Source organism: Polistes canadensis, unplaced genomic scaffold (genome assembly GCF_001313835.1).
Source record: "Polistes canadensis isolate GaletaPanama2010 unplaced genomic scaffold, ASM131383v1 scaffold_77, whole genome shotgun sequence".
Classification (NCBI taxonomy): domain Eukaryota; kingdom Metazoa; phylum Arthropoda; class Insecta; order Hymenoptera; family Vespidae; genus Polistes; species Polistes canadensis.
The window spans coordinates 453,878-478,553 of NW_014569624.1; the positions used below are offsets into that span (position 1 = coordinate 453,878).

Consider the following 24,676-nt stretch of genomic DNA (forward strand, 5'->3'; position numbering starts at 1 on the left):
TTTTTTTTCCTTTCTGTAATTACATTAATAATAATCAGCCATTGGCAGACATATATTTCTATCTCTCTCTCTCTTTCTCTCTCTTTCTTTTTTATCTCTTTTAAATTTCATTATAAAAGTATCCTTTCCCTTTTCCAACTGTACTCTCGTAATTCCCAGAACTATAGGATCGATCGGTATTATTCCTATTTCTCTTTGGGGTTGATTAATTGTTTTGTTCATTAAGTCCATTAATTACTTAGCGAAAACAGGGTAAGTGAAGTTCATAATGATATGATATCTGTATATCTTCTTGATGAACTTTTAATGGAAATCTTAATTGAAATTTAAATTTTCTTGTAAAACATAGAAATGTATAACTAACTTCGACTCCGTAAAAGTTCGAAGAAAATCAGCTTACATCTCATTTGTGTCGATTCCGATTTTGATAATAATAAATTTTAATTACTAATAGTTAGATCATAACACAATATACGGAAAAAAATAAATACACTATTAGAAGGTAATTTATTGAACAACATATCATTAATATTTTAATGTGAAATTTAGATTTGTATTTCTCTTTAGTAGATTATGCAATCTTTGATTACAATACTAATATTCCTCACTTCATGAATTATAAATGTATGAGGAACATTGTTTAAAAAAAAAAGGCTATTAGTCAATTACGTAACAATCATTGATTTGAAAGATATTTTATTCTACTGAAATGTTTCTTTAATATTTTAGGATGACGCCTGTTCGTCTGTTATAATCCTATAGTATTAAGCAAGTAATTCCTGTACTTTTATATATTTGTCAATTTTATCTTAAGAACAGGCGTAAGAATTCTTACGTAATGGAATCAATTTATTTATTAGACTGAGAGAAAGCGATTTAGCCTGGTATCGATTTTTTTTAATTTCGTTTAATGAAATTTATGGTATTTAATATATTATATTAATTACGATAATAAACTATTTATATATTGAACCAAACCTAATTATTTAACCTTTTAGATAATTATTCTTATATGTTAGAGTTGTAGCAATTAATTTGCTAAACGTTTTCACCAATTTTTACACTAACCAAACGCATTTTTATATTATTATAGTTTCAATAAATTTGATTCATTTAAAAATATGCCGTTTTGATCGACGAACTCTTGTCATTTTTTTTGGTAAAATCTATATTACTTTACTGTAGGAACAATCTGATGTTTAGTTCCTTTAGCGATATCATAACTGTTTATGTGACTGTCTTATCCCATCTTTTGCATAATTTCATCGACATTTTCAATAATTATAAATTCAATGATAAGAGAGAGAGAGAGATACAGATACTGAACATTTTCTTTAATCATCCGTAACTCGAAATAATAATATGTTAAACATATGTTTATATATAATATTTTCTACTTATTTTAGTATATAGATATGTCTCTTGAAGTATTAATATTTATTTATGAAACATCCTGTATAATTAATACGAAAAGAAAAGAAAGAGTAAGGGGGAAATATACATACTAACAATAAGAAGATGAACGATCTCCACGAACGTAAAAGTATGCGTCACGTTATGCGAGGAAGGCGCGTCGAGGTCATCGTGACGGATGAGCAATGAACTTGACCGGATGTGGGTCAAGGTAGATCTTCCTCCACAGTGAAAAGTATTATATCTTCCTCCTCTTATAAGCTTAAATTCCCTCCTGCATTCTCGACACGAGTGACAAATAGACGTTCATAGTGAATCTATAGAAATTATTATAACGAAAAAGGATCCTTTGTAATTTCAAAAAAAAAAAAAGAAAGAAAAGTAGAAAAATATCAACAAAAGACATTAATATAACTCACGGATAATACTTATCATACAATAAGTATGTACTTATGTATTGTTCGTCGAGTCCTGTTTCTACGAATGAATAATCGAATTATTAAAAATAATTCTATGTAAAATTTCACCTGTTATACGATAATCATCATTCTAATCTTAAAACGAAATCGAGTGAGACTCTAGTTTCAGTTCCTTCCCTCTCTCACTATACATGTATATACACATATATAATAAATACATGTATCAAAAGAGTCTAGACTCGTAACATAAATTATATAATCTACTTAAATAATAAGGGGTAAATACCGTTACGAGATCGTATATATATGTGTATGTGTTTGTGTATGCGCATGCATAGATGTTTGTATGCAACACTGTTTTTGTAAAATACAATTTGCGAACGTAAACGTAAACTCGACGTAACATGACCATTAAATTCGCACGAACTCTGATGTGTTATTGGTATATACGTATATCATGTACGTGGGAAAATAGATAAAGAAGATAAAATATAATAGATGAAAAGGTCAATCGGAACAATGTACTTGACTCACCCAATTTAACTATGCAAAACGTAGTAAGAACTATCACTTCTGCAAATGTTATCGAAAGTATTAAATGATCTCTTGGAAATAGTCAATCACGTTCGGTCAAGATCTTTCCCATGGATTGTTGGGTGTTGTCAAATATATAGTATTATTGTTTTACACACACATACGTATTTTGTGATGACAGTCAACTGTAATTACATATTGTAATACAATTGTAATACATTTGAATAAGCGATTAAGTATGTGTGATATAAATATACGTATGCAAATAAAAAGTAAATATTATAAAAAAGAATTTTTCATTACAATAATTATGACGATATGAATAATATTATATCTAACGTCTCAAGAGAAGAATAGAAATTGCAAGTATATCTTTTCTACGTTTATAAAAAGAACAAACAATTTGTATTTTTCTTTGTCATAATGGGTTAATGTCCATTTTTTTCTTAAAAAAATAAATAAATAAATTTAGGAAATACTCAAAAATATCCTAAATAAAGAAATAATCATTTTCTATTCGATTACAAATAGAATAGACTGATCGAAAATTACATGAATCGTACCACGTAAATAGTTTTTCTCTTTTTTGTTCTAATCGAGCAAAGTAGATTAAAATCGTTATGGTCAAACCGGTTAGAAGCACACGAGATCATTTGGAGAAAGTGGTACCTCTCTATAGAGACTTATCAATAAACTTCCTGGAATTCTTAAAATATGTGATACAAGACGATGACAGCAATGATGAATTGACTGACGATGTTTAAGTATGGATAATCGGATATTTAAATATACGTATAATATACAGAGCCTGCCAAAGAAATGTATACACACTTCAGAAAAAGAACACAATTAGTATAAATGTTTTAATATTAAATTAATTCAAATATTATCGGATTAATAAACCTCTGTTGTGGCTGTGTGTGTCTGTGCCCGAGAATGTATTCTTTTCAACTTTGTTTAAATAGTAATTTGATATTCTATAGAATATCAAAGTATTATGTTCGATGCCTAGGAAAAACTGGAAGAATTTTTTAATTTCCGACTTCGTCTTGAAGACTCTTTGCATTCATAGTAATGCCGAGGAATTACTAGCAGTGACTGATTTCCGGCTTTGACGGTAACATATATATATTGTTACACTTTGTAATTCTGGCTCATTTCATATTTTAACTTATACTTTAACTGATCAGTATAATTCATTGTTTAGATAGTTATACTATGAATTTACGGATTTCAGGCTTTAACGGTTACATATATAATATAAACTTTCATCAAGGCGTGTACGAGATGGTAAAAGAATGCGATCGATCTTGCTAGCTCGTTCTTTTAAAGAAAGGAGGCTCATTCTATAGAAGTTTCTATACTTATTCTACTTTTGAGGCTAACGTAGTTCACAGAAACGACCAGAGTCTAGTAGTTCACTACTTTAATATCAACTCGATCCGGATGTATCAAATAGAGACAAGAAAACTGGACTTGCCGGCTCGAACTGCCATATCAACCCAATTGAAACTTTCCACGCTGGAATATATGCGAAAATTTCTGTTTTAACCTTTTAAAATTTTAAATACGTACCTCGTGATATATATATTTACAAGTAGATAATATCGTCGATATTATTTCTTCATTCTATTCGCAAAAAAATGTATTTTTATACGATATACATGACACATTCTATCGATTTCAGTTGCTAATATTTGATGAAAGGATATACATTTTTCAATTAGTAGTGAAAATATCACAGATAAATAAAAGAAAAGAAAAGAAAAGAAACGAAACGAAAGATCGTAGGATGATTATAAAAATTTATATATTTTTGAGAAAGTACGAAGATGAGAGATTAATCTCGACCTCGCGACTTTCACCTTCTTGCAAGGTCTAGGCCGCATACAAGTCTGATCCTCCTCAAGGCACAAAAACACAAGTTCTATAATGTACATACCTATTTATTAATATTTACTTAAGTATATACACCCAATACAAACCGGAATTCTAAACCAAGCTTCTCTTATTTTGATAGAAACCTAATACTCGAATAAAATAGTCATATATCAAAGTTAAAGACTGAACGAATAAATAGAATTTAGAAATTGTCAGTAGGACGAATTAAATTTAAACGAACATTCACAGATACTCTTTGTTAACGTATTATTCCTTTTATTTATTAATTTTTTTTTAATCAATTGATTGATTAATCATATCAGAACTATCGTCGTGTAATAAACAAGATGGTATTATCTCCTCTGTAGATAAAGATTTCTTTTCTTCTTCTTTTTTGGTTTCTAGAGATTTGTCCTCTCCGGGTTTATCCTTTTCTATTTTAACTTTATCTATAGTGTTTTGCAATAAACCCAAACTACCTTTCTGGTAGTAACATGTTATGTCTTCTTCCTAAATATATTTTTATGCAATTAGTAATTGTAGTTAATATCATATAAAATAAGATAATTAAAATACATGAAGTATATTATGAGTGCGTTTTAAAATAAAATTATATTATGACTTCTTTTATACAAGGTGTCTGAAGTTTCCGTTTGACCTTATATAATTATTTAGAAAAATTATAGTTCTATACCTGATGACTTATATGGTGTGATGATATACTAGGAATGGATTCCTTTTGTAATATATTAAGAAGAGAGGAAAGTACTTGTTCTTTAAGATCAATATGACAAGAACTGCATACATCCTCTTTAGACAATTTTCCTTGCAACTGTAATAGAATATTTAAAATTTATTAAACCTTCATTATTTTTCATTTATTTATTTACCTGTAATGCTTTCATTATACGTTCTTGAGCCTCTTGTAATATTTGATTTAGATTGTCAAACTCTAGTTGTTTGGAACAAACTTCTGCTAATATTTGAGTTTTATTTTCTATAGTTTGTTGTAAATGTTGTTCAAGAATGTGAACTTTATTCTCAGCTATAATAGATCTCTCTTTATATTCTTCTAATACTGCTACATGACTAATAAGATGATCATTAAACTGTTTTAATCTCAAATATTTATTATTCATGTCATTACAATCTTGCGCAAGATTAGTAATCAAATTCTTTTGTTTAATTGTTTTATTTAAAGTGATATTTTTTTCTTCTTCAAACAAATCGGCTTGTAATTTTAGCATTTTAACTGCTTCTTTGTAATCCATAGTATTGGAATATAATTCACGACTAACTTCCAACATCATATCTAATTCTTGATTTAATGCAATGTTTTCTCTTACTGCTCTATGAGTAGTATCTGCTATACGAATGTTAGTCGCTTCTCTGAATTTTTCAGCTAATTCATTTAGTCGTTCTTCCATTTCTCTTTGCATTCTTTTAAAATGGAAAAAAAATAAGTTATTTAGATTTTATTTGATTTATATTGAAATTACATACTTAGCTTTTCCAACGATTAATGCTTTTTCAGCAGCATGGAGCGCGTTTTTATGTCTTTCTTCTTGTTCTTTTAATTGTTGTTCCTGCACTTCAAATTTATGCATTAAATCAAGTCGTGCTATTCTCCAATCCTCTAATGCATTTAATTTTCCAGCTAATAACAGACAGTTGAAGTATCAAAACATAGTCTATAGTTTCCTCCAATTATTGGTATATCTATGTACATTAATTCAGAATATCATTTTGACCAAAAATAAAACATAATAAATCAAATAATCAAATAATCAAGATTTTATTTATTAATGTATGTACCTGTTAGTTTGACCTCCGCACTCAAATTACTTTCCATAGTGCGATATTCAAGTTCCATTGCTGTTTCCTTTTTTTTAAATGAAGCTAACTCATTTTTTCTCAATTCTTCCAAAGCAGATATTCGTTCATTTAATTCGCGTGCTTCTTCGATGTTCTCTTCTAGATTGCGTTTCAAATATGCCACGATATCTGAACGATCTTCTTCAAGCTTTACAAACTGTTGTTTTATAGTTTTAACTTCATGTTCAAGTTCTTCATTAGTACTACGCAGTCTGTAATATTCACATATAGATTAAAGTAAATAATTATATACATGCGTTTTAGTAAAGTTAAATGAATATTCTATCATACCGTGCTAATTGTCTATTATTGTCCAAAATTTGTTGTTCGTAAGATAATGTTTCTCTTTCGTTTAACCAAGGATTCTTTTTACCCTTTTTTTCTCTAACACCACGTTTTTTTTTTGGCATTGTGATTTGTTTTATTTATAAGGTCAATTTATCAATCATTAATAAATACCAATTAAAATTAACAAGTTTTGCACATTTTCAACATTTTTATTATGATATCTGGATAAATGTAAACTAAAAATAATCATCATAACTTGACAAATTTTTACAAAATGTCATACTTTCAATCAAATTTTAAATGTTTTTATATATAAAATGAAATGGGTAGTTCCACCGCACAATAATAAGCTGAATTATAATACATTGATTAATCGTTGCCATAGTGAAAAAGATTTTGAAGTATTATTGATTATAACAGATACTAATACGAGAATAAATATTTGATGATAAATAATGAAGGTGAAACATTTTTTATTGTACAAATAACTAACAATATTCTTATATTTCATTATATTACAGACACACAATGGCTTTTCTTGAAATATTATATATATGCGATTTTAAATTTTAAATAATAGTAAACGTGATATCATTTGAAATATTACTCTTTAATTTATTTATTTGTACAAAATCACTGTATAATTATCCACTTGGAAAGGCAGCCCGATTCTTTAAGATATATCCATTGAAATAATATATGTGTGCATTGTCAAATTTAATTTTGGAAATGGTTAATAATATGTCAGGTATTTTGCTTGATTAGCAAAGAAAAGGAAACAAAATATTGATATATATTAACGTTCGGGTGATTTTTCTTTTTGCAATGAAACTTAACGTTCTAAAAGCTAAGCTCAGAAACTGCAAATAATATCAATAAGTTTAATTACATCTGTAAAGATATAATCAAATTTTTATTTATTACTATATATTTTTTTTCACTTTAAAAAAATTTATATGCATTGACAAATATACTATCAGCAATTTATTAAATGATATAAGGTTTTTTTATATACTTATATATATATTTGTTTTTGTTTTATTTGCACATAAAATATTTTGTAAAAAATGTTATATCCGCTTCACAAGTGGTCAAACTGTACAAGAAAGAAAATTATTTAAAAAATTACTATATGTATATGACTTATATCGCTTACTATTCTAGGAAGAGAGAAAAAAAAAAAGGGAAAAAAGAATGAATTTTTAATTTCATTATCAACAGTGTTGCAGTCCATTTAACGAATTTTTTCTTTTTCCTTTCTTTTTCTTTTCATATAAAGTAGATTCCGAGCTTAGCTTAAAATAGCACATATACACAAAATGCAAGAGATAATATAAAAATTTAGTTAACAGGAGGAACAGGTCTTGGTGGAGGAGGAGGTGGCTGCGGCCTGCGGAAGTATATGATAAGACTGAGCATTCCTGTAAGAAATCCAATTAAATACAGATCCCAGTTCTGACCAAGCAATTGGTCCCATTTATCTAATTGATCGATCAGACTAAATTCTTGTAAATAGTCCAGTCCAAATAAGAAAGAAAGTTTGATCAAGGCTAAAGCAACAGGTACTCGCGCATCTGGACTTGCTTCCGCTGCTAAATCGTAACATCGTTTAGCTAAATGACGATCTTTAGCTAATCCTAGGCCACGTTCGTGCATATAACCCAAATTAAACATGGCTTGAGCATTGTGCTGTTGTTCAGAAGCTGAACGATAGTGACTTGCGGCTGCCTCATAATCTACTTTCGTTCCTCTTCCATAATAATGAGCATCGCCGAGTTTGACCTATTAAAAAAATATATTCTTTTTAATATACACACAGATATTTAGAATGTATATATTATTTCTATTAGAACCATAGAAAAAATGTATACCTGCGCCGCAGAATATCCTTGAGCAGCTGCTCTTGCCCAAAGTTGTAAAGCTCGAACTAATCCTTGCTCTTCCGTGAAAATGGTACTTTCACCTTTGTCCAAAATAAATGCTGCATTACTTTGAGCCACTTCATAACCCATTTCAGCAAGAAGGTAATAGTTGATAAATGCTTCATATATTTTCCCTTCTCTGTAGTTGTTATGTGCTATTATTAATTGCTCGCTCCATTTTCCTCTCTCAGCAACAGTTTTTAATAATTCTACAGCTGTTGGACAACTTCGCATCATGCCAGTTCCGGTTGCGTGCATTTGAGCAAGATTATAAAATGCTAAAACGTGGCCCGATTGACTGGCCAAATTAAAATATTTGTTTGCCAATTTATAATCTTTTCTTACTCCGATTCCACCTTTAGAAAAATATTTATATAAAAATATACACATATATTAAAAGAAAATATTTTATAAGTATTATACTAGTTATTTAAAATTGAATCTAGTGTAATAATCATTATATATACATACTAAAATACATATTGCCCAGTTGAAGTTGACCGTCTACCCATCCTTGTTCTGCAGCTTGACTGAAGTATTGTAATGCTTTGGCTGTATCTCTTTCAACACCTTTTCCATACAAATACATCATTCCTAAACCACTTTGACCAACAGGATTTCCCAGATCAGCAGCTTTTTTGAAATACATGTATGCCGTTTCATTATCTTGTTTTACTATATCGCTTCCCTCAAGGTAAATCTACATACAAGGATATGCGATAAGAAAAATTAATTGCATAGATAAAAATAGTTATTTGTATTCCTTGTACCTTTCCTAAAAATGCCATGGCAATAGGGTTGCCTGCATCAGCAGCATGTAGAAAATATTGTAATGCTCTTTGATGATCCAAAGGTACTCCTCTACCTCCTTGATAATGAAGTTGACCGAGACCTACTTGGGCTTGAACGTCTCCTTGTTCGGCTAATAATTGATAATATTCTATTAAGTCTCTATCAAAAATTCCAGAACTGTATCCAGGATTTTCATATTCATCTAAAAGTCTGACACGTTGCACAACTGGTCCGCCGCTAAGAGATACTTCCTCTGCAACTTTATTAGCTACTTTTCTATAATAATCTAATGCTCGTTCGCATGAGACAGGAGTTGTTACTCCTGCCCAATTTCTATATCCTAAAACCATTTGTGCACGAGGATCACCTCCCAAAGCTGCCATCGTGTAATGTAACAAAGCTTTCGCTTGAGAAGCATTGACTCCACTTAATCCAGTTGCATATAAAAATCCCATACCCTGTAAAAATAATATTTATTACATCTTTCAACATTATAGTAACAATTTAATATTTCTATTAAATCATATGCGAACCATATGCGCAGATGGTAAGCCTGTTTTAGACAATTCATTAAATATTTGGTATGCAGCAGAAATGTATTGAAAACGAGTTTGAGGAGCAACGCTCATGGGATCTCCAAGTAATTGTGCCCACGCTAACATAGACCTAGCTTCCTTGTGTCCCAGCATTGCTGCTGCATTGATAAACTTAAACGCTTCCACTTTGTTTGCTCGTGTTGCATTTAATAAATTTTGAGCATTTTTGAACAACAGTTCAGCTAAAATGAGTATAATCATAATAAGATATTTATATAATAATTTATATAATAAGTATAATAGTATTTACTAAAAAAGTTATATACAAATATTCTAATTGATTTTATTGAAATAAAAAACAATAGAATATACATTAGATATACATTTTATTAAATTTACCTTTCTGTTGTTCCGGTGTCAAAGATTCCTTAACTTCTTCTTCAGTGCTTTCGAACGGTTCTTCATCCGCCCAAGAAACTAAAATTTCTTCTTCCGATGATTGTAATTTATTATCCACGGTGTCACTATCTGTATCTTTATTTTGATCCAATATGTTTTTCATCCATAACACTTGATTCCTTAATGCAATAGTTTCTACGGATTCTTTATTATTAGTCGTATCAGATTCACTTTCAGATTCCTCTTTTAATGGTTTAGGAAGATTTTCATTAAGAATATCTGGCACAATTTTTAACATAGTATCATGTAAAGCATAAAATTCCTGTAACTGTTCGAACGCCTCTTTGGGATCCTCAACAGGCTTATTATCTTTATTATCATCTTTAGAATTAGATTTGTCCGTAATATCAGCAGATTTTTTCCCATCATTTTCGTTATCCGCTATGGAAAACATAACCAACGCGAGCAAAAAAAGTAATACACTTTGATTAGGCTTCATATTTTTTTCCCACTATTAATATAATTATAGTCTCATGAGAGATGATCAGGTAATTGTAATATCCTCATTGCAAATAGAATCTTCACAAATAATTTATTTTATTTCCTCTCGATGCGTATGTACGTGTAAAACACAACACATTATCTTCTAAAGGAGGATGAATATATGTATACGTACGTATATATTTTCTTTTTAAGATAAAAATTACGTCATTAGGACACGTCAACGTACATATTTCATATTAAATAATATATGACATTGAAGATCGATCAACCCACTGATTTTCATTACACACAACAAATTTAGATTTAACGAATTTAATAGAACTATGTTGATCACAGAGTTCCACCGATAGATTCAACACGTCACTTACATTCCTATTACATTTAACGGCAACCACGCGTCAAAAGTACATTTGTCGAATCAGCTGTTCGAATAGTAACTTTTTAAAAATATATATCATATATGCGTCTTACGCTTAGCGACGTGTCTCTTCCTCCCTCTTTTTCTTTCTCTCTTTCTTTCTCTCTCTCTAGTTATTTAAATTTAAAAACTCTTAATTTAAACATCGTGTTTGTATATATATATATATATATATATAAATAATAAAATGGAAAACTTTGACGCTTCTAATTTATAGATATTAGAAAGAATATATTCCCCCGAAACGTACTTTCGTAATCAGAATGACATAAAGGATCATTTTCATTGTACGATTATTCCCTATATTAAGCGACTTTCATTCATTTTCAAATTTACATGAAAACCGATCAGAGTCTATGTAGTAATCGATAACATAATTAATAAACGTACAATAAATGAGAATCATTTATCAAATCCTATTAATGAGAATTCCTTACGAACCAAAATTAAATAGATATGTTTAATATAACCAATTGACTGTATCCATGTCTGCTTCATTATGAAATTTTCATAAGTTGGTCATACGTAGTATATAGATATATATATATATATATATATGAACAAGTATTTTGTAAACTTGCCAAACACATATAGTCTACGGCGTTGATTTAATCGTTTAGGTGAACAAGTTGGCGTCAGAGTTAACTTATAGATAGTTGTTCTGTTTACGTTATCGAATAACAACTGGAAATTAAGGAATAAACATGAGTGATGATGATCGAGATATTGATATAGAAAGTGATGTAAGTATTAAATGCGTGTATTAGTTAGTTGATATAAAATATATATTCATTTTATAAACAGGAAGGAGATGACTCTGACTCTAGGCAGAGACATTCCAATAACACACAATATTATTCTCAAGTAAGTTAATTTATATGGATTTCTAATAACGTACAATTTATTTTTAACGTTATAAGATATGCCGTGCGTATGTTGTGTGTATAATGAATATATCTACAGAGAGAGAGTCACGAGAAGCAGCAAACGCGAATATCTTCTTTGTTTACAATTATATGAAAAAAGCTTTAAATAAAAAGTTGCATTATCGCACAGAAGAAATGTAACGATTGAAAGCTTTTTTCTTATGATCATCTTTTTATGCAATTTTAAAGGTTATAGATGTTTTTTTAAATGAAACTCTATATTTTGTTTGAGATATTTTGATAGAGCATAAGAAAACGAATTTAATAACCTTAATGGCCATATCATTCTGATTTTTTATTCTCAATTTATTCCAATTATCTTAAGCATTTATAGTCTATATAATTAGTTAAAATTTTCTAAAGATAGTAGTGTTTACATTTGAGTGTGTGACCTAATATTTGTTATTTATTTTTAAATGTAAATATCTTGAGAATAAATTATCCCTGTGTATTAATATATATATATATTATTATTATTATTATTATTATTGTTATAATATTATGATTTGTTATTATACTTTTATCAATTATATATATAAGATTGTGTATTATGCTTTCATGCATAGGCTGAAAAACGTGCACACCATAATGCATTAGAGCGTAAGAGAAGAGATCATATCAAGGATAGTTTTTCAAGCCTTAGGGATTCTGTTCCTGCTTTACAAGGTGAAAAAGTTGCTAGCAGAGCGCAAATACTTAAAAAAGCAGCCGAATACATACAATTCATGCGACGTAAAAATTCTTCGCATCAACAGGACATTGATGATTTGAAAAGGCAAAACAGTCTATTGGAAACTCAAAGTAAGATTTGTGTCATGTCAGGTAATAAATGTTCGAGTATATAATACAGGTAACCCTCCTACAACATGGTTCGCTAAACACTATTCATAAATTGCGAAAACCCTCCCACAACATGGCATTCTATAACATGGTTTCGCTATTACATGATTCATAAATTGTGTAAACCTTTGTACAACACTTAATGCTTTTACACCACTGGTAATATGATTTTGTTTAACATATTTAAAAATCAAATTACCTTAAAATAATGATGTGAAGAAATAATGAACTTTGGGTCTCATATAATACGGTTTCACATAACATTGCATTTTCTAGGAACCTATCTACCGTATTATAGGTGGGTTACCTGTATTAACATTTGATTTACAAAAAAAAAAAAGAAAAGAATATATAAGTTAATCTAATAATTAGGAGTCGCTCTGAACCAAATTATCTACAATTTAATTATGTTTATTTTCTTTTCTATGTATAATCAGTACGAACGCTAGAGAAAGCCAAAATAACTGGAAACTTTGCGGCAGAAACATGTGAGGTATCTAAATCTGATTCGATAGGAATGAATAGTTACAATGATTCTGAATCTGAATCTTCGGATAGTGAAACAGGACGAGCGATCCGTCAACCGAAGAAGTTAAAAGTCTCCGGTCTTCATCATTGACAAAAACTGAAAAAAGTGCATAAGAATTGATTATTCTAGAACTTCTTTTTTGATATAATGCAATCATCTTACTACAAGAAAAAATATTTTATGTAAAATTACAAACTTAAAATACCTATTAACACTTTACCGACTGATAGTCTATTAATCGGCTTTTTGTTGTCGACACTTACCGACGGGTAGCCCATCACTCTCCCTGGCGAAAGAATCTGCAGCTGGGCGATCAGTCGGACGTGCATATGCTGTTACACAGCTAGTGGTCGGTAAAGTGTTAAAATAAGTGAATAAATTTAATTTATACAATAGTATTTTACCTCTATGTAATATAGTCAATAAATATTTATCCTTAATACATAGTAATAAAATGTAATAAAATATAACATTGTAAGGAAAAAGGATGTTATAAGGATAGCGTGTTACGTTGCACGGACCAATATATTAGAAAAAAAAAAAATATATATATATGTACCTGTAGGTATAATACACAAATTAGGTAGAAATATAATAAGGAAAAAAATTTTAAATATATGTATCATTATGTTTCTTGTTTTATCTTATATAACATGATGTTATAATAAATAATTTTTGAAAATATTTCCTCTGATATTAAAGTATACAAAAATATAAGTTTACAAGTTAATTTAATAAAATTAATCAACATCCATTTTAAATAATATTTGTACTTTCTAAGACGTTATGAACTTTATGTACAACGGACAAGTTTATGGCATTTATGTAAACAATTATATTATTAGTTTACTTATTTTCTCCCATTATTCTTCATCGCATCGTTGTTATTGCATATCATAATTCCAAGATCTTTTATTACGTAATTGCCATAACATTATTAGATTCTCGCCTATCCCGTGCACGGCGATTTTGAAACCAGATTTTTACCTGTAAATTTATGATAAAATAAAATCATTTGAAAAAACAATTAATTTTTTAATTTATACATAGATTAACTGAAAACAAAAAAATATTTGTAAAGCATGTAAATCTATATTTGTAAAGCAAACGAAAATAGTAAACTAATATGGAAATTTATTGTTTGTTCTAAAGAAACATATGTACACCTATAAACGAGAAAAGATTTTTGGCGTAATACCAAAATATTTGGTAACGCACGAGAACGTGTGTAAGTACATATTTTTAACTTGCAATAATCCAATTGTAATGAATCGTTTCTTTTATATCTCGAGATTCTGTTGCACGTTACAAAAATAAGATAAATACTATTAAATTAAAGAAAATATAAGAAAAAAAAATTCAGCAACTTTCTGGTCTTTTTTTTTAATTCGTAATCACAAATAACGATTCGTTTTTTTTTAATATCACTAAATTTTGTTGCGTGAAAGATATAAATGAATTAAATATGAAACTAATAAATAAATAAAAAAAATAAGCATATTTGAATAACTTACTCTACTTTCAGGAAGTCTCAATTCAGTTGATATATCATACGCGTCTCCCCTTGACAGATAAGCATTTTCTTTATACTTTTCCTCAAGAACTCGAAGCTGAAACGAAGAGAACGGTATGCGTGGATGAATTCCGGGTCGTCTTTTAGTATTTTTACCAGTGAAGCTTCTTCTAGGTAATTTAGGCGGTTTATATCTCGTATATTGTAGCCAAGTTAATTCGTTTCTTTGATTTTTCTCATTAGATGCTGCGACTTCTTCTCTTCTAACGTCATCTTCGTATTTTGTGTTGATCGAACGCGACTGCGCAATAGATTCCTGTATTACATTAGATCCATCATCATCGTTATCTTCTTTTTCGTTAATATTCCTTGCGAGTTGATCAATCGGTCTTAAATCAAAATCACGACTACTAACAAGATTGGATACTTTTTTAATATCATCGTCATTCTCTCGACGAAATTTCATGCTTTGATCATGTAATTGATTAACAACGACATCGACACAATTATTTAAATCTTTAGATGTTACTATATCCTTAGATACGTCATGATCGTTAGCCAAAATTCGTGCTATACTAAAGTCACTCCTTTCGGAGCGTGATTTTGGCAACGATGAGTTCATCGCGAATGATGAGAGAGAAATAGAGTATTGGATGGTGCAAAGGAAATAAATCGTAGGGCTTGGCCCTTCGTCCTTTATATATACTACATCTGAGTAGTATCTAGATACCCCACCTTTTATTTTCGCTAAGGTATATCTATTTTGTAGTAAATCCAAATTAGACAAGCATAGTTGCACAACAACCATCGATGGCTATCGCTTTTCTCGTATAGGAAACTCTTGTGCATAGGTTCTATCAATGATAATGATAGTAGTAGTAGTAGTAGTGGTGGTTGTAGTTGCATGGTGGTGGTTTAACGCAGTACCTGCCCTTCTTTTGTGTGCATGCTCTTATAACAGTGCATTATCTTGCGACCACATCTTTCGAACAGCCAACGGTAATAACAATGTAATTGATACTCCCGGTATACATCACTCAACAACAAAAAAAGTTGTGGATGGGATAGAAGGGGGGTAGAAGAGATCTTTTGGCAAGCGTGTAATGCTTGCTTTTCTATGGGGTAGCAGATGTTTCGATCTATTCGAGCTTATATAATTAAAAAGCCACGGGGGTCGACTAATCCGGTAATAGATCTATCTCGTTGATGTAAATATTGAACCTTTTCTTCGAACTTTTCTACTTCTCAATCTTCGTCAACTAAACTACATACGCGTAAATATCATTCATTAAATTAAATTAAACCGATTTGTTTATCTCATTTTGTTTCTATTTTTTAATTTCTTCTTGAAACGTTTTTGTTCCTCCTTCTTTACATACGTTGTGTCGATGATATATGAAACAGAGAGAGAAAAAAAAAGAAAAGACCCGATTTCATGTATTTAAATTTTCCCCGATAAGATTATAACAAGTGTAAAGATAAGAAACTTACGCATTGCAAATATAATACTTAATAAGTTTAAGCGTCTCTTTTAAATAAACGTTTCATTAAAATTGAAAGAAAAAATAATAGAAGCATTGATTTTTTAGACACGCGACATTTAAGAAGATGTTACGTTTATATTTTTTCTTACACTGTTGTAATATTGTAAAAAAAGTGGAGCCAAAGAATAATACCGCTCATTACTATGAACCCTTTTCGTTTTTATCATAGTAAGCTAATAAGTCTTTAGCTTACGCAATATGAGAACGCATGCATGAATACATTTACATTTTTAATACACACACATACGTATACATTGCATAAAAATTACGTCGGATCATTAAGATGTCTCGAAATCTAAAAGAAAAAGAGAGATTTATGAGAAATTCTTGAGTCATCATTTTATGCGACTCATGCAAAGATAGCGTTTAAGAATACGCGCGTTAATTTGAAATTTGAAGAGGTGATAAGAGAGGCCGAAAGGGTACACTATTGAAACAGATATCTGTCTGTAAATCTAATTGATAAATGAGGTCAATGATAAGTAATCTTAAATAAAAAAAAAAGAAAAGAGAAAAATATAATATATATGAAAGAAAAGTATTATCCAATATACGTGAGTGTGTGGGTTGAAAAGTTTTGAGTCTAACATAAGAAACAATTTTGGTTCGGTCAAAGTTACTTATATTTTTAAACATAATCTTGAAATTTTCCAACCGACTCTAGTATAACGAATTTGAAAAATAAATCGATTTCTTATGTTTGATCGATCGATAGTAAATAAATTAAAGTAGGCCACTATTTAACCAGAAAAAGTCAATTATGTCGATGATCGCGTTAACGTAATTTAATTGTTAAATTACTTCGTTAAGAAATTATCATATGAAGTCAGGAACTCTTTAATTAATTAAATTTTAAAATATAATTATACACTATATTGCATTAGTAAAAAAAATTAGGTTTTACAACAGAGTAATAAAAATATGTAAACATATTCTTATTTACTAATATGTATGATTATTTTTAAAAGATAGTACCATAAAAACAAAACTTCTAATCTGTAAATACGGGATCCTGGGATTTCCCTTAAAAAAATAAATATATATAATATACATATCTATATCTAACATACATACTTATATAAAATGATATCACATGAAATTAATATATTCGGCAATTAAAAGAATTCATTAATCATTTGTATAAATATGTACACATCATGCATTTATCCATCCATAGATAAGGTATGAAAGAAGAAAAATAAAAATGATTAAAATGTCGTAATTTATAGTCACGGAGTGACTTATCTCCTTGTTACATTATTGTCCGTTGCGTCGAATTGCGCATGCGCACGCGCCCGTGGTGGCGGGACAGGGAAATTATTATTTCATCCATACCGTGCGTCGTCAGCTGGTTTAGTTCGTAACGGATCGGACTTCCGGGCGAGAAAACGAACGATCAAACGAGTGAGAGAAAGAAGGAGGGAGAGAAAGAGAGAAGGGGAAGTTAGCGTTGTGTCTCTGCTTCGATCCTACAAAATCATTTCGTTTGAGTTCTTTGACGAATCTTCGAAGAATTTTTAAACAGGACGAATATGTCTTCTTGTACGAGGATGCAACAACATTCCGTTCAACAGACTAACGGTGATGGTAATCCGGGCTCACCAAGAAAGAAACAGAGAACATCCACGAGTGGGCTCGTTTCCAAGGTCACGGTAGTCCTTGGCGCGCAATGGGGTGATGAAGGCAAGGGAAAGGTTGTGGATATGCTGGCAACTGATGCTGACATCGTATGTAGATGTCAAGTAAGTATTTTATTATATTTTACTTTTTTTCTTTTGTTATTCATTCTTATTATTTGCTCGCTTACCTCTCTCTTTCCCCTTCTCTCACTTTCCTCTTCTCTCTCTTTCTATATTTTTCTTCCTTTATTCTTCTCTATTTCGATTCCTCTTTTTTTTGCTATTTCTTCTTCGATTAATCGATATAAACATCGTAAACGAGTTTGCCGCTCCTTTTTTTCCTAATTCAAACTAAATAAATATGTTAATCGTGTTAAGTTTCAAACGAAAACATTTATAAAAGATTTATTTTCTCGAAAGTTTTCAAGAAAGATTTTATTTTATCTATTATTATCCTTGCCAATTATTTCGTTTTCGTTTTGGTTCGTTTTGTTTTTTTCTATTGTTGGAAACATATCTCGTATATACGTTGAAATCGTTCAATACAGATATTTTTTAATTTATTTTGTAATTCTTTTTTGTATTGGTTATGTGGTGTTTAATTTATTACGTATGAAATACATACACATATTTACTTTAATCGTTCAATGTTATATTTTTAGACAAAAACGTCATTTGTTCGATGGATCTTACATTAGAAGTTTCAGCCACAAATATATGTATAACCTCTTTTATATTCAACACCTGGGATTATATAATTCTTGATTATTAGATAAATTGAACTTTGAAAGATCGTTGACGATATTCACGTGTTGTCCTTTTAATTTATTTCCTGTTTATTTTTTTGTTATTAATCTTATGTGATTTTTCTTTTTAAGTGTTAATTTTTAGGTATACTGTATATTATTATTATTATCATTATTATTATTAATACAGATTATATAAATAATATTCTATAATTAGCAACAAAAAAGGAGTAAGCATTTTTTTTATTTCTATATTATTATTATTTTTTTATGTTTTCATGCAATATAATATTGAAGATGAAACATGCAATACTATGAGAAACTTTCTAATGTTTATCTTAAGATACTGAATTTAAATAATATCTCTGCTATTTAACACATAAATTGTTTGTTCATGAATCACAGTATAAAAAAAAATACCTGAGATTGTATAATATTAGCTTTATATACTATTGCAAAAGAAAAACTAGATTTTGTAATTTATCATTAGTGTAGAAAAGGATCCAATATATATATAATTTCTTTTTTTAAAGATAAAAGAATCAAACATTCTGTTGCCAAAGATACAATAAATTAGTTCAATATGAGAGGTTATTGATGCTTATCGCTGGAAAAAATAGAAAATTTCATTTAAAGAATTTGTTCATAGGTAGAATTTAATCGATATAAAGTAAGAAAATTGAAACGATGAAATTAGGTCTCTCGTTTAGCTCTTGTTCATATGATATATTTTTTCTATATCATATATTAAAAAAGGTCATATTTGGAAACCAAAAAAAGTTTCTGTATATTATTATATATGAAATAAACAAATTATATTGATTCTTTTATGGCTGGTAAAAGCCCTGGCTCTTCAAATATTACTGTGATTTCACAGGGAGGAAATAATGCAGGGCATACTGTAGTTGTAGAAGGTGCCGAATTCGACTTTCACCTTCTGCCTAGTGGAATAATCAATCCCAGATGCAAATCCGTTATAGGTAATATTTTCAAATCAACAAGTAAAGTTTAATAGTCTGGTTCTTCTTCGTGTTCCGAAACAAAAAAAAAATAGATTAAAAAAATACAAAATAAAACCAATCATCTAATACACTGACATATTCTATGCTAAATCCGCTATAAATCAAAAACCTACAAGACGCAGAAATGCTTAATATATAATGTTATAGGTATATTCATATACAATTAACAAAAATTAAACTATTCTAAGTAATAATTAATGGTAACTCGATAAAAAAAAATATATCTTTTTGTGAAAGCAGGAAACTAGAGCACTGTTCTATTTTTCTATTGTATATATACATCTGTAAAAATTCATTTTTTTTCTTTGCTTTTTTCCTTTGTCTTATTATAAATCTCACTGATTGATAAAATTAATATACTTTATTATTTATGTTCTAGCCATTTATGTGCATATATAAATATACGTATATATATATTTTTTTTAAATAGGAAATTATATTTTATTAAAAAACATTTATATTTTGTTTGCAGGAAATGGGGTAGTTATTCATCTCCCAGGTCTCTTCGAAGAATTAGCAAAAAATGAAGCCAAAGGACTTAAAGATTGGAAAGATCGACTCATCATATCGGATCGAGCACATCTGGTATTTGATTTGCATCAACAGGTAGATGGATTACAAGAATTAGAAAAGGGAAATCAGTCTTTGGGAACTACAAAAAAAGGTATTGGGCCAACCTATTCTAGCAAAGCTACAAGAAATGGACTTAGGATCGGAGATCTTTTGGGGGATTTTGAAGTATTTACCAAGAAATTCAATGCATTGGTATTCTCATATCAAAAAATGTTTCCCGCATTACAAGTGGATATTAACGCAGAGTTGGAACGTTATAAAGAGTAAATATAATGTTATAAATATTGTTATAAAAATAAAAACGAACGCTCATTAATATTATTTGGAAAAATTTGTTCTATAGATACGCAGAACGTGTAAGGCCGCTTGTAAAAGAAACCGTTCAATATTTACATCATGCTTTAAAAGAAAATAAGAAGGTGCTAGTTGAAGGTGCCAATGCTGCTATGTTGGATATTGATTTTGGAACATATCCATACGTGACAAGTTCAAATTGTAGCATAGGTGGAGTTTGTACAGGTCTTGGTTTACCACCTAATACGATTGGAGAAATTATTGGTGTGGTAAAAGCATACACTACAAGAGTTGGAGATGGTCCGTTCCCGACAGAACTTCTTGATGCAACAGGAGAATTACTTCAAACTAGAGGTCACGAGTATGGTGTAACTACTAAAAGGAAGAGAAGATGTGGATGGCTCGATTTAACATTGCTTAAATATACATCGATGGTTAATGGGTAAGCTGTTATTATATTTTTAATCCAAGTATAGTAGTAATATTTTGTAATCTTGACTCTAGTAATTAATTAATTAATTTTTACCACAGATATACCTCTATTTGTTTAACAAAACTGGATATTCTTGATACATTACCAGAATTAAAAGTGTGCATTGGGTATCGTATAAATGGAAAAGAAATAGATTATTTCCCAAGTACAACAACAGAATTAGGAAAAGTTGAAGCCATATACGAGCGATTAGAGGGATGGTTATCCGTAACTGAAGGTGTGCGTTCCATAGATAAACTACCGCATAATGCACGAACGTATATTCAGTTCATAGAACAATATTTGGATATACCTGGTATATATAAAATTTGTAATTTGTATTAGGATAGCACATTAATGTAAATTTTATCACAAAAAATTATTTTTTCAGTTAAATGGATTGGCGTTGGTGCTGGTCGAGAAAGCGTAATTGCTCTTTGACAATGTAGGATTTGTATTGTGTTACTTAAACGCACCATATCTAGTGTATTATTAATTTTAACTCTATGTGTAATATTTCTGGTTCAGAGCTGATGCACGCACACTACAATAAGTTGAACACCAAAAAAAAAGAAAAGAATAGTTTCGACAAAGTAGTTTTATCCTTGAATTTAAGTAATTAGATACTTATATTGTGATTATAATGCAATGATAACATTTAGTCATTTGTATAGTCAGTGTCTATTATCTGAGACCTCGATGATCATTGTCAGTAAACTTTTTGTTGTTTTCATCTACTATTCAAGGAACATAACTTATTGTACAAAATATTTAATAATATTTACTGTCTATACAATCTAAAAAAAAGCCTGTGTGTCATTGAACCTATTTTTTAAACAAATAATAGTAAAACAATTCGAATTAGGTAATTCAATGTACAATAATGCACTCAATTAGTATAAATTACTATCATTAATAACTTAAATACTTGCTCGTAATAAATGAAAATTACAATTGGATAGATTCAAATTAATCGGTGCCATATGTTTTATATTATCCAATGAAATAAAACACATGTGGTATTGTTAAACATTTATTTTTTCATTGTATCTCTTAATACTTAAGTCATAAAATGGAACTGGTAAATGAAATGGGAGATTTATTTTTAATCCACGCTTAAATATATCATTGTATGTATTTTATTCTATACCCTTAACAATGCGCTGTGATAAATTAATTTAAAATCAAAAAATAATAATTTTATTTTTGTACGATATCTGGTGAAAGTCTCATAAGATTGCAAGAGCAGTTTACACATTTATTAAGAAATTAGATTAGGAAAGAATAAGGAAAAATAATCTTTTTCGAAAATGGTCTAGGTCGGGTGTGTCAAATTGGTGGTCCATGGTCACGATGCTATGCAGAAAAATGAAAAACAGAACAATGTGTTACAAAAAAAAATAACAACTAACCATCACGTGTTGCTATGACATACTAGAAGACTAGGCCGTGGTTACGCACCTCGCTAGTAACTTCGAGTCAATTTCACTAAAATTCCAGAATGATTCAGTTTTAAAAAATAAATATCAAAAAGTAGGAACCCCTAAAATATATTCCTATTTAGGTGAAAAATATCTAGAAATTACAAAATTTGCTACACAAATATTATGCTTTTTTAGAAGTATGTACTTATATGAGCACACATTTTTCATGCGGTAAAACGACTTATAGATTAAGATTAACTGATAAACATCTATCTGCTATAATGAAAATTGTTCTCAGTCCAGATATTAAAAAATTAGTAGGAGGAAGAAAGCGCTGGCCAACTTTTTGTTTCCGATAAAAACAAATTTTAATTTTATAAATATATACATTAAATAAAATAAATCTTTAAATAAAAGCAATACTATATAATAAATATATATTGTTGAATTAAAGTAATTGAATTATATAATGTGTTTTAATTGTACTATTTATTCCTGCATTCTTACTTCAAAATATAATTTTAAGAAAATGTATAAATGTAATGTTACTTACTAGTTGCATTAAATGAATTTGTGTAAATGAGTTGGACATATCTGGACTAAGCCATTGAAGTATTGTATATTATGTGATAAAGTGTTTAATCATTAAAAAGTGAACTCATTCGAAAATTCTAGAAACGTTTTAAATGCTACTTATAGAACATAACCATAAATAAACGTTTTCATTTAGTATTGTTTTGGATGTCCGCACACATTAGTGACATTAGTGATGGTTTTTTAAATTGCATAATGGTATTTTAATGATGGTACTTTTTTTAATTTTTTAATGGATTATGAATATAATATATCTACAAATTATTTATTTAACAATTGATTATATTTAGATTTGTGTGGCATTACACTAATTTAAATCTACTTTCCTTTAAATTATGAAATTAGACAAATGGAAAATATGATATAATGCAAGGAAATAATATAAAAAACAAAAAATATAATAGATATTTTAATAATTTCTATTTTTTATTTTTATTTTTATTTTTTTTCAGAATTCATTTTTAACCTATTTAAGTTTACCCATTTAAATATCATAAATTTAATTCCTCCAAAAATAAAATATTGATATATAATTAATATTAAATATTTTAAATATATCAAATATTATATGTTTCAATGTAATTATATTGAAATAATAATTGAGTTATGACTTAAAAAATTTTAAAACGGATATTCAGGATGATTCTCAATACCTTTCAGGAAAGTGAGATCACATATACGTGCAGATTTTCCTTTGTTTAAAGCATTCAATTTTAATATATCTTCGTCTTCCAATTCCCAATCAAATAATTGTATATTTTCTTTAATTCGTTGTGGGTTAGTACTTTTTGGAATAGCTGATATACCCTTACAAATAATATGTTTCAGCAAAATTTGAGCTGCAGTCTTATTGTATTTTTGGGCGATTTTCAAAACAACAGCATTGGTTAATAAATCTGGAAGGACATCAGTCTTTCCTAGTAATTTTACCAGTCCACGGGTACCCAAAGGTGAATACGCAGTTATACTAATATTATTACTTTTACAAAATTTAACCTGTAATGCATGGTTTATCGTTATCATTATTTTTATTTTCATTCTATAATAAAAAAATATCATTTTTATATTACGATACTTACCAGTTCAACTTGCTGGAAGTATACATGTAATTCTACTTGTAAATTAGAAATTGGTATAGATGTGATTGATAAGATTTTTTTTATTTGAGTTTCGTTAAAATTCGAAAGGCCTATACTTTTAGTTCGTCCTAGTTCAACTTGCTTTTCCATCTCCTTCCAAACTTTTACATGATCCGTAGAAGTATCACTCAGAACTTCTCCTTTTTCGTTCTTAGGAAATAAATCCTCTCCAATTTCTTGAAAAGTAAATGGCACATGTATCAAGTAAAGATCTAAATAATCTAATTGTAAATTTTCCATAGATTTTTTAATCCATTTTTCAACACTTTCTGGACGAACACCGACTGGTGGCAACTAAAATTTATCATAATATTTTGTTCCTTATTATTATCGCATATAATATTTTTATTCGCATCTTAAATTATTCATAAAATATTAAATAATTATTATAAGTAAAATAATGATAAGACATTGTAAAAAACTTTGTAAGTTGTGCAATAAAAATCTGATTATATATTAT

The 24,676-nt window shown here is 29.0% G+C and overlaps 7 protein-coding genes across 10 annotated transcripts in view; 3 read left to right on the top strand and 4 right to left on the bottom strand.

Annotated features, from left to right (window-relative positions):
• Nucleotides 1-4,162: 4,162 nt before the first annotated feature.
• Nucleotides 4,163-6,532, bottom strand: LOC106786589 (uncharacterized protein C9orf117 homolog). Its single transcript, XM_014748145.1, has 6 exons — nucleotides 6,414-6,532; nucleotides 6,063-6,334; nucleotides 5,751-5,904; nucleotides 5,138-5,687; nucleotides 4,942-5,079; nucleotides 4,163-4,757 (listed from the first exon to the last, which is right to left on the bottom strand). Exons 1-6 carry the CDS (start codon nucleotides 6,530-6,532, stop codon nucleotides 4,542-4,544), a joined length of 1,449 nt encoding a protein of 482 aa, XP_014603631.1. The 3' UTR covers nucleotides 4,163-4,541.
• Nucleotides 6,533-7,681: 1,149 nt separating this feature from the next.
• On the bottom strand, nucleotides 7,682-11,094 carry LOC106786590 (protein sel-1 homolog 1). Its single transcript, XM_014748146.1, has 6 exons — nucleotides 10,060-11,094; nucleotides 9,658-9,902; nucleotides 9,103-9,582; nucleotides 8,804-9,032; nucleotides 8,282-8,688; nucleotides 7,682-8,192 (listed from the first exon to the last, which is right to left on the bottom strand). Exons 1-6 carry the CDS (start codon nucleotides 10,556-10,558, stop codon nucleotides 7,752-7,754), a joined length of 2,301 nt encoding a protein of 766 aa, XP_014603632.1. The 5' UTR covers nucleotides 10,559-11,094; the 3' UTR covers nucleotides 7,682-7,751.
• A 461-nt stretch (nucleotides 11,095-11,555) lies between these two features.
• LOC106786582 (protein max) lies at nucleotides 11,556-14,303 on the top strand. 4 transcript variants are annotated; one of them, XM_014748132.1, is made up of 4 exons: nucleotides 11,556-11,724; nucleotides 11,786-11,845; nucleotides 12,474-12,729; nucleotides 13,185-14,303. In XM_014748132.1, exons 1-4 carry the CDS (start codon nucleotides 11,686-11,688, stop codon nucleotides 13,364-13,366), a joined length of 537 nt encoding a protein of 178 aa, XP_014603618.1. In that variant the 5' UTR covers nucleotides 11,556-11,685; the 3' UTR covers nucleotides 13,367-14,303. The 4 variants fall into 4 exon arrangements, with proteins under 4 accessions (XP_014603618.1, XP_014603619.1, XP_014603620.1 ...); XM_014748133.1 differs by having other exon boundaries at nucleotides 11,557-11,724; nucleotides 12,474-12,708; nucleotides 13,185-13,993; XM_014748134.1 differs by lacking the exon at nucleotides 11,786-11,845 and having other exon boundaries at nucleotides 11,558-11,724.
• Nucleotides 13,910-15,854, bottom strand: LOC106786580 (homeobox protein MSH-A). Its single transcript, XM_014748129.1, has 2 exons — nucleotides 14,791-15,854; nucleotides 13,910-14,263 (listed from the first exon to the last, which is right to left on the bottom strand). Exons 1-2 carry the CDS (start codon nucleotides 15,595-15,597, stop codon nucleotides 14,192-14,194), a joined length of 879 nt encoding a protein of 292 aa, XP_014603615.1. The 5' UTR covers nucleotides 15,598-15,854; the 3' UTR covers nucleotides 13,910-14,191.
• A 1,810-nt stretch (nucleotides 15,855-17,664) lies between these two features.
• On the top strand, nucleotides 17,665-22,081 carry LOC106786578 (adenylosuccinate synthetase). The gene is made up of 6 exons (XM_014748127.1): nucleotides 17,665-18,075; nucleotides 19,576-19,678; nucleotides 20,193-20,556; nucleotides 20,637-21,029; nucleotides 21,119-21,375; nucleotides 21,451-22,081. Exons 1-6 carry the CDS (start codon nucleotides 17,866-17,868, stop codon nucleotides 21,498-21,500), a joined length of 1,377 nt encoding a protein of 458 aa, XP_014603613.1. The 5' UTR covers nucleotides 17,665-17,865; the 3' UTR covers nucleotides 21,501-22,081.
• Nucleotides 22,082-23,009: 928 nt separating this feature from the next.
• LOC106786581 (protein ARV1) overlaps nucleotides 23,010-24,676 on the top strand; it is a 5,222-nt gene continuing 3,555 nt past the window's right edge. Inside the window, exons 1-2 of the mRNA XM_014748130.1 lie at nucleotides 23,010-23,289; nucleotides 23,906-24,027. The gene's annotated coding sequence lies outside the window, so the exon portion shown is untranslated. The remainder of the gene's footprint in view (nucleotides 23,290-23,905; nucleotides 24,028-24,676) is intronic.
• The window catches only part of LOC106786579 (alcohol dehydrogenase [NADP(+)]), a 2,136-nt gene continuing 1,109 nt past the window's right edge, over nucleotides 23,650-24,676 (bottom strand). The window contains exons 3-4 of the mRNA XM_014748128.1: nucleotides 24,157-24,510; nucleotides 23,650-24,073 (exon numbers count right to left, since the gene is read on the bottom strand). Of these exons, the coding sequence (XP_014603614.1) occupies nucleotides 23,699-24,073; nucleotides 24,157-24,510 (729 nt within the window). The 3' untranslated portion in view covers nucleotides 23,650-23,698. The remainder of the gene's footprint in view (nucleotides 24,074-24,156; nucleotides 24,511-24,676) is intronic.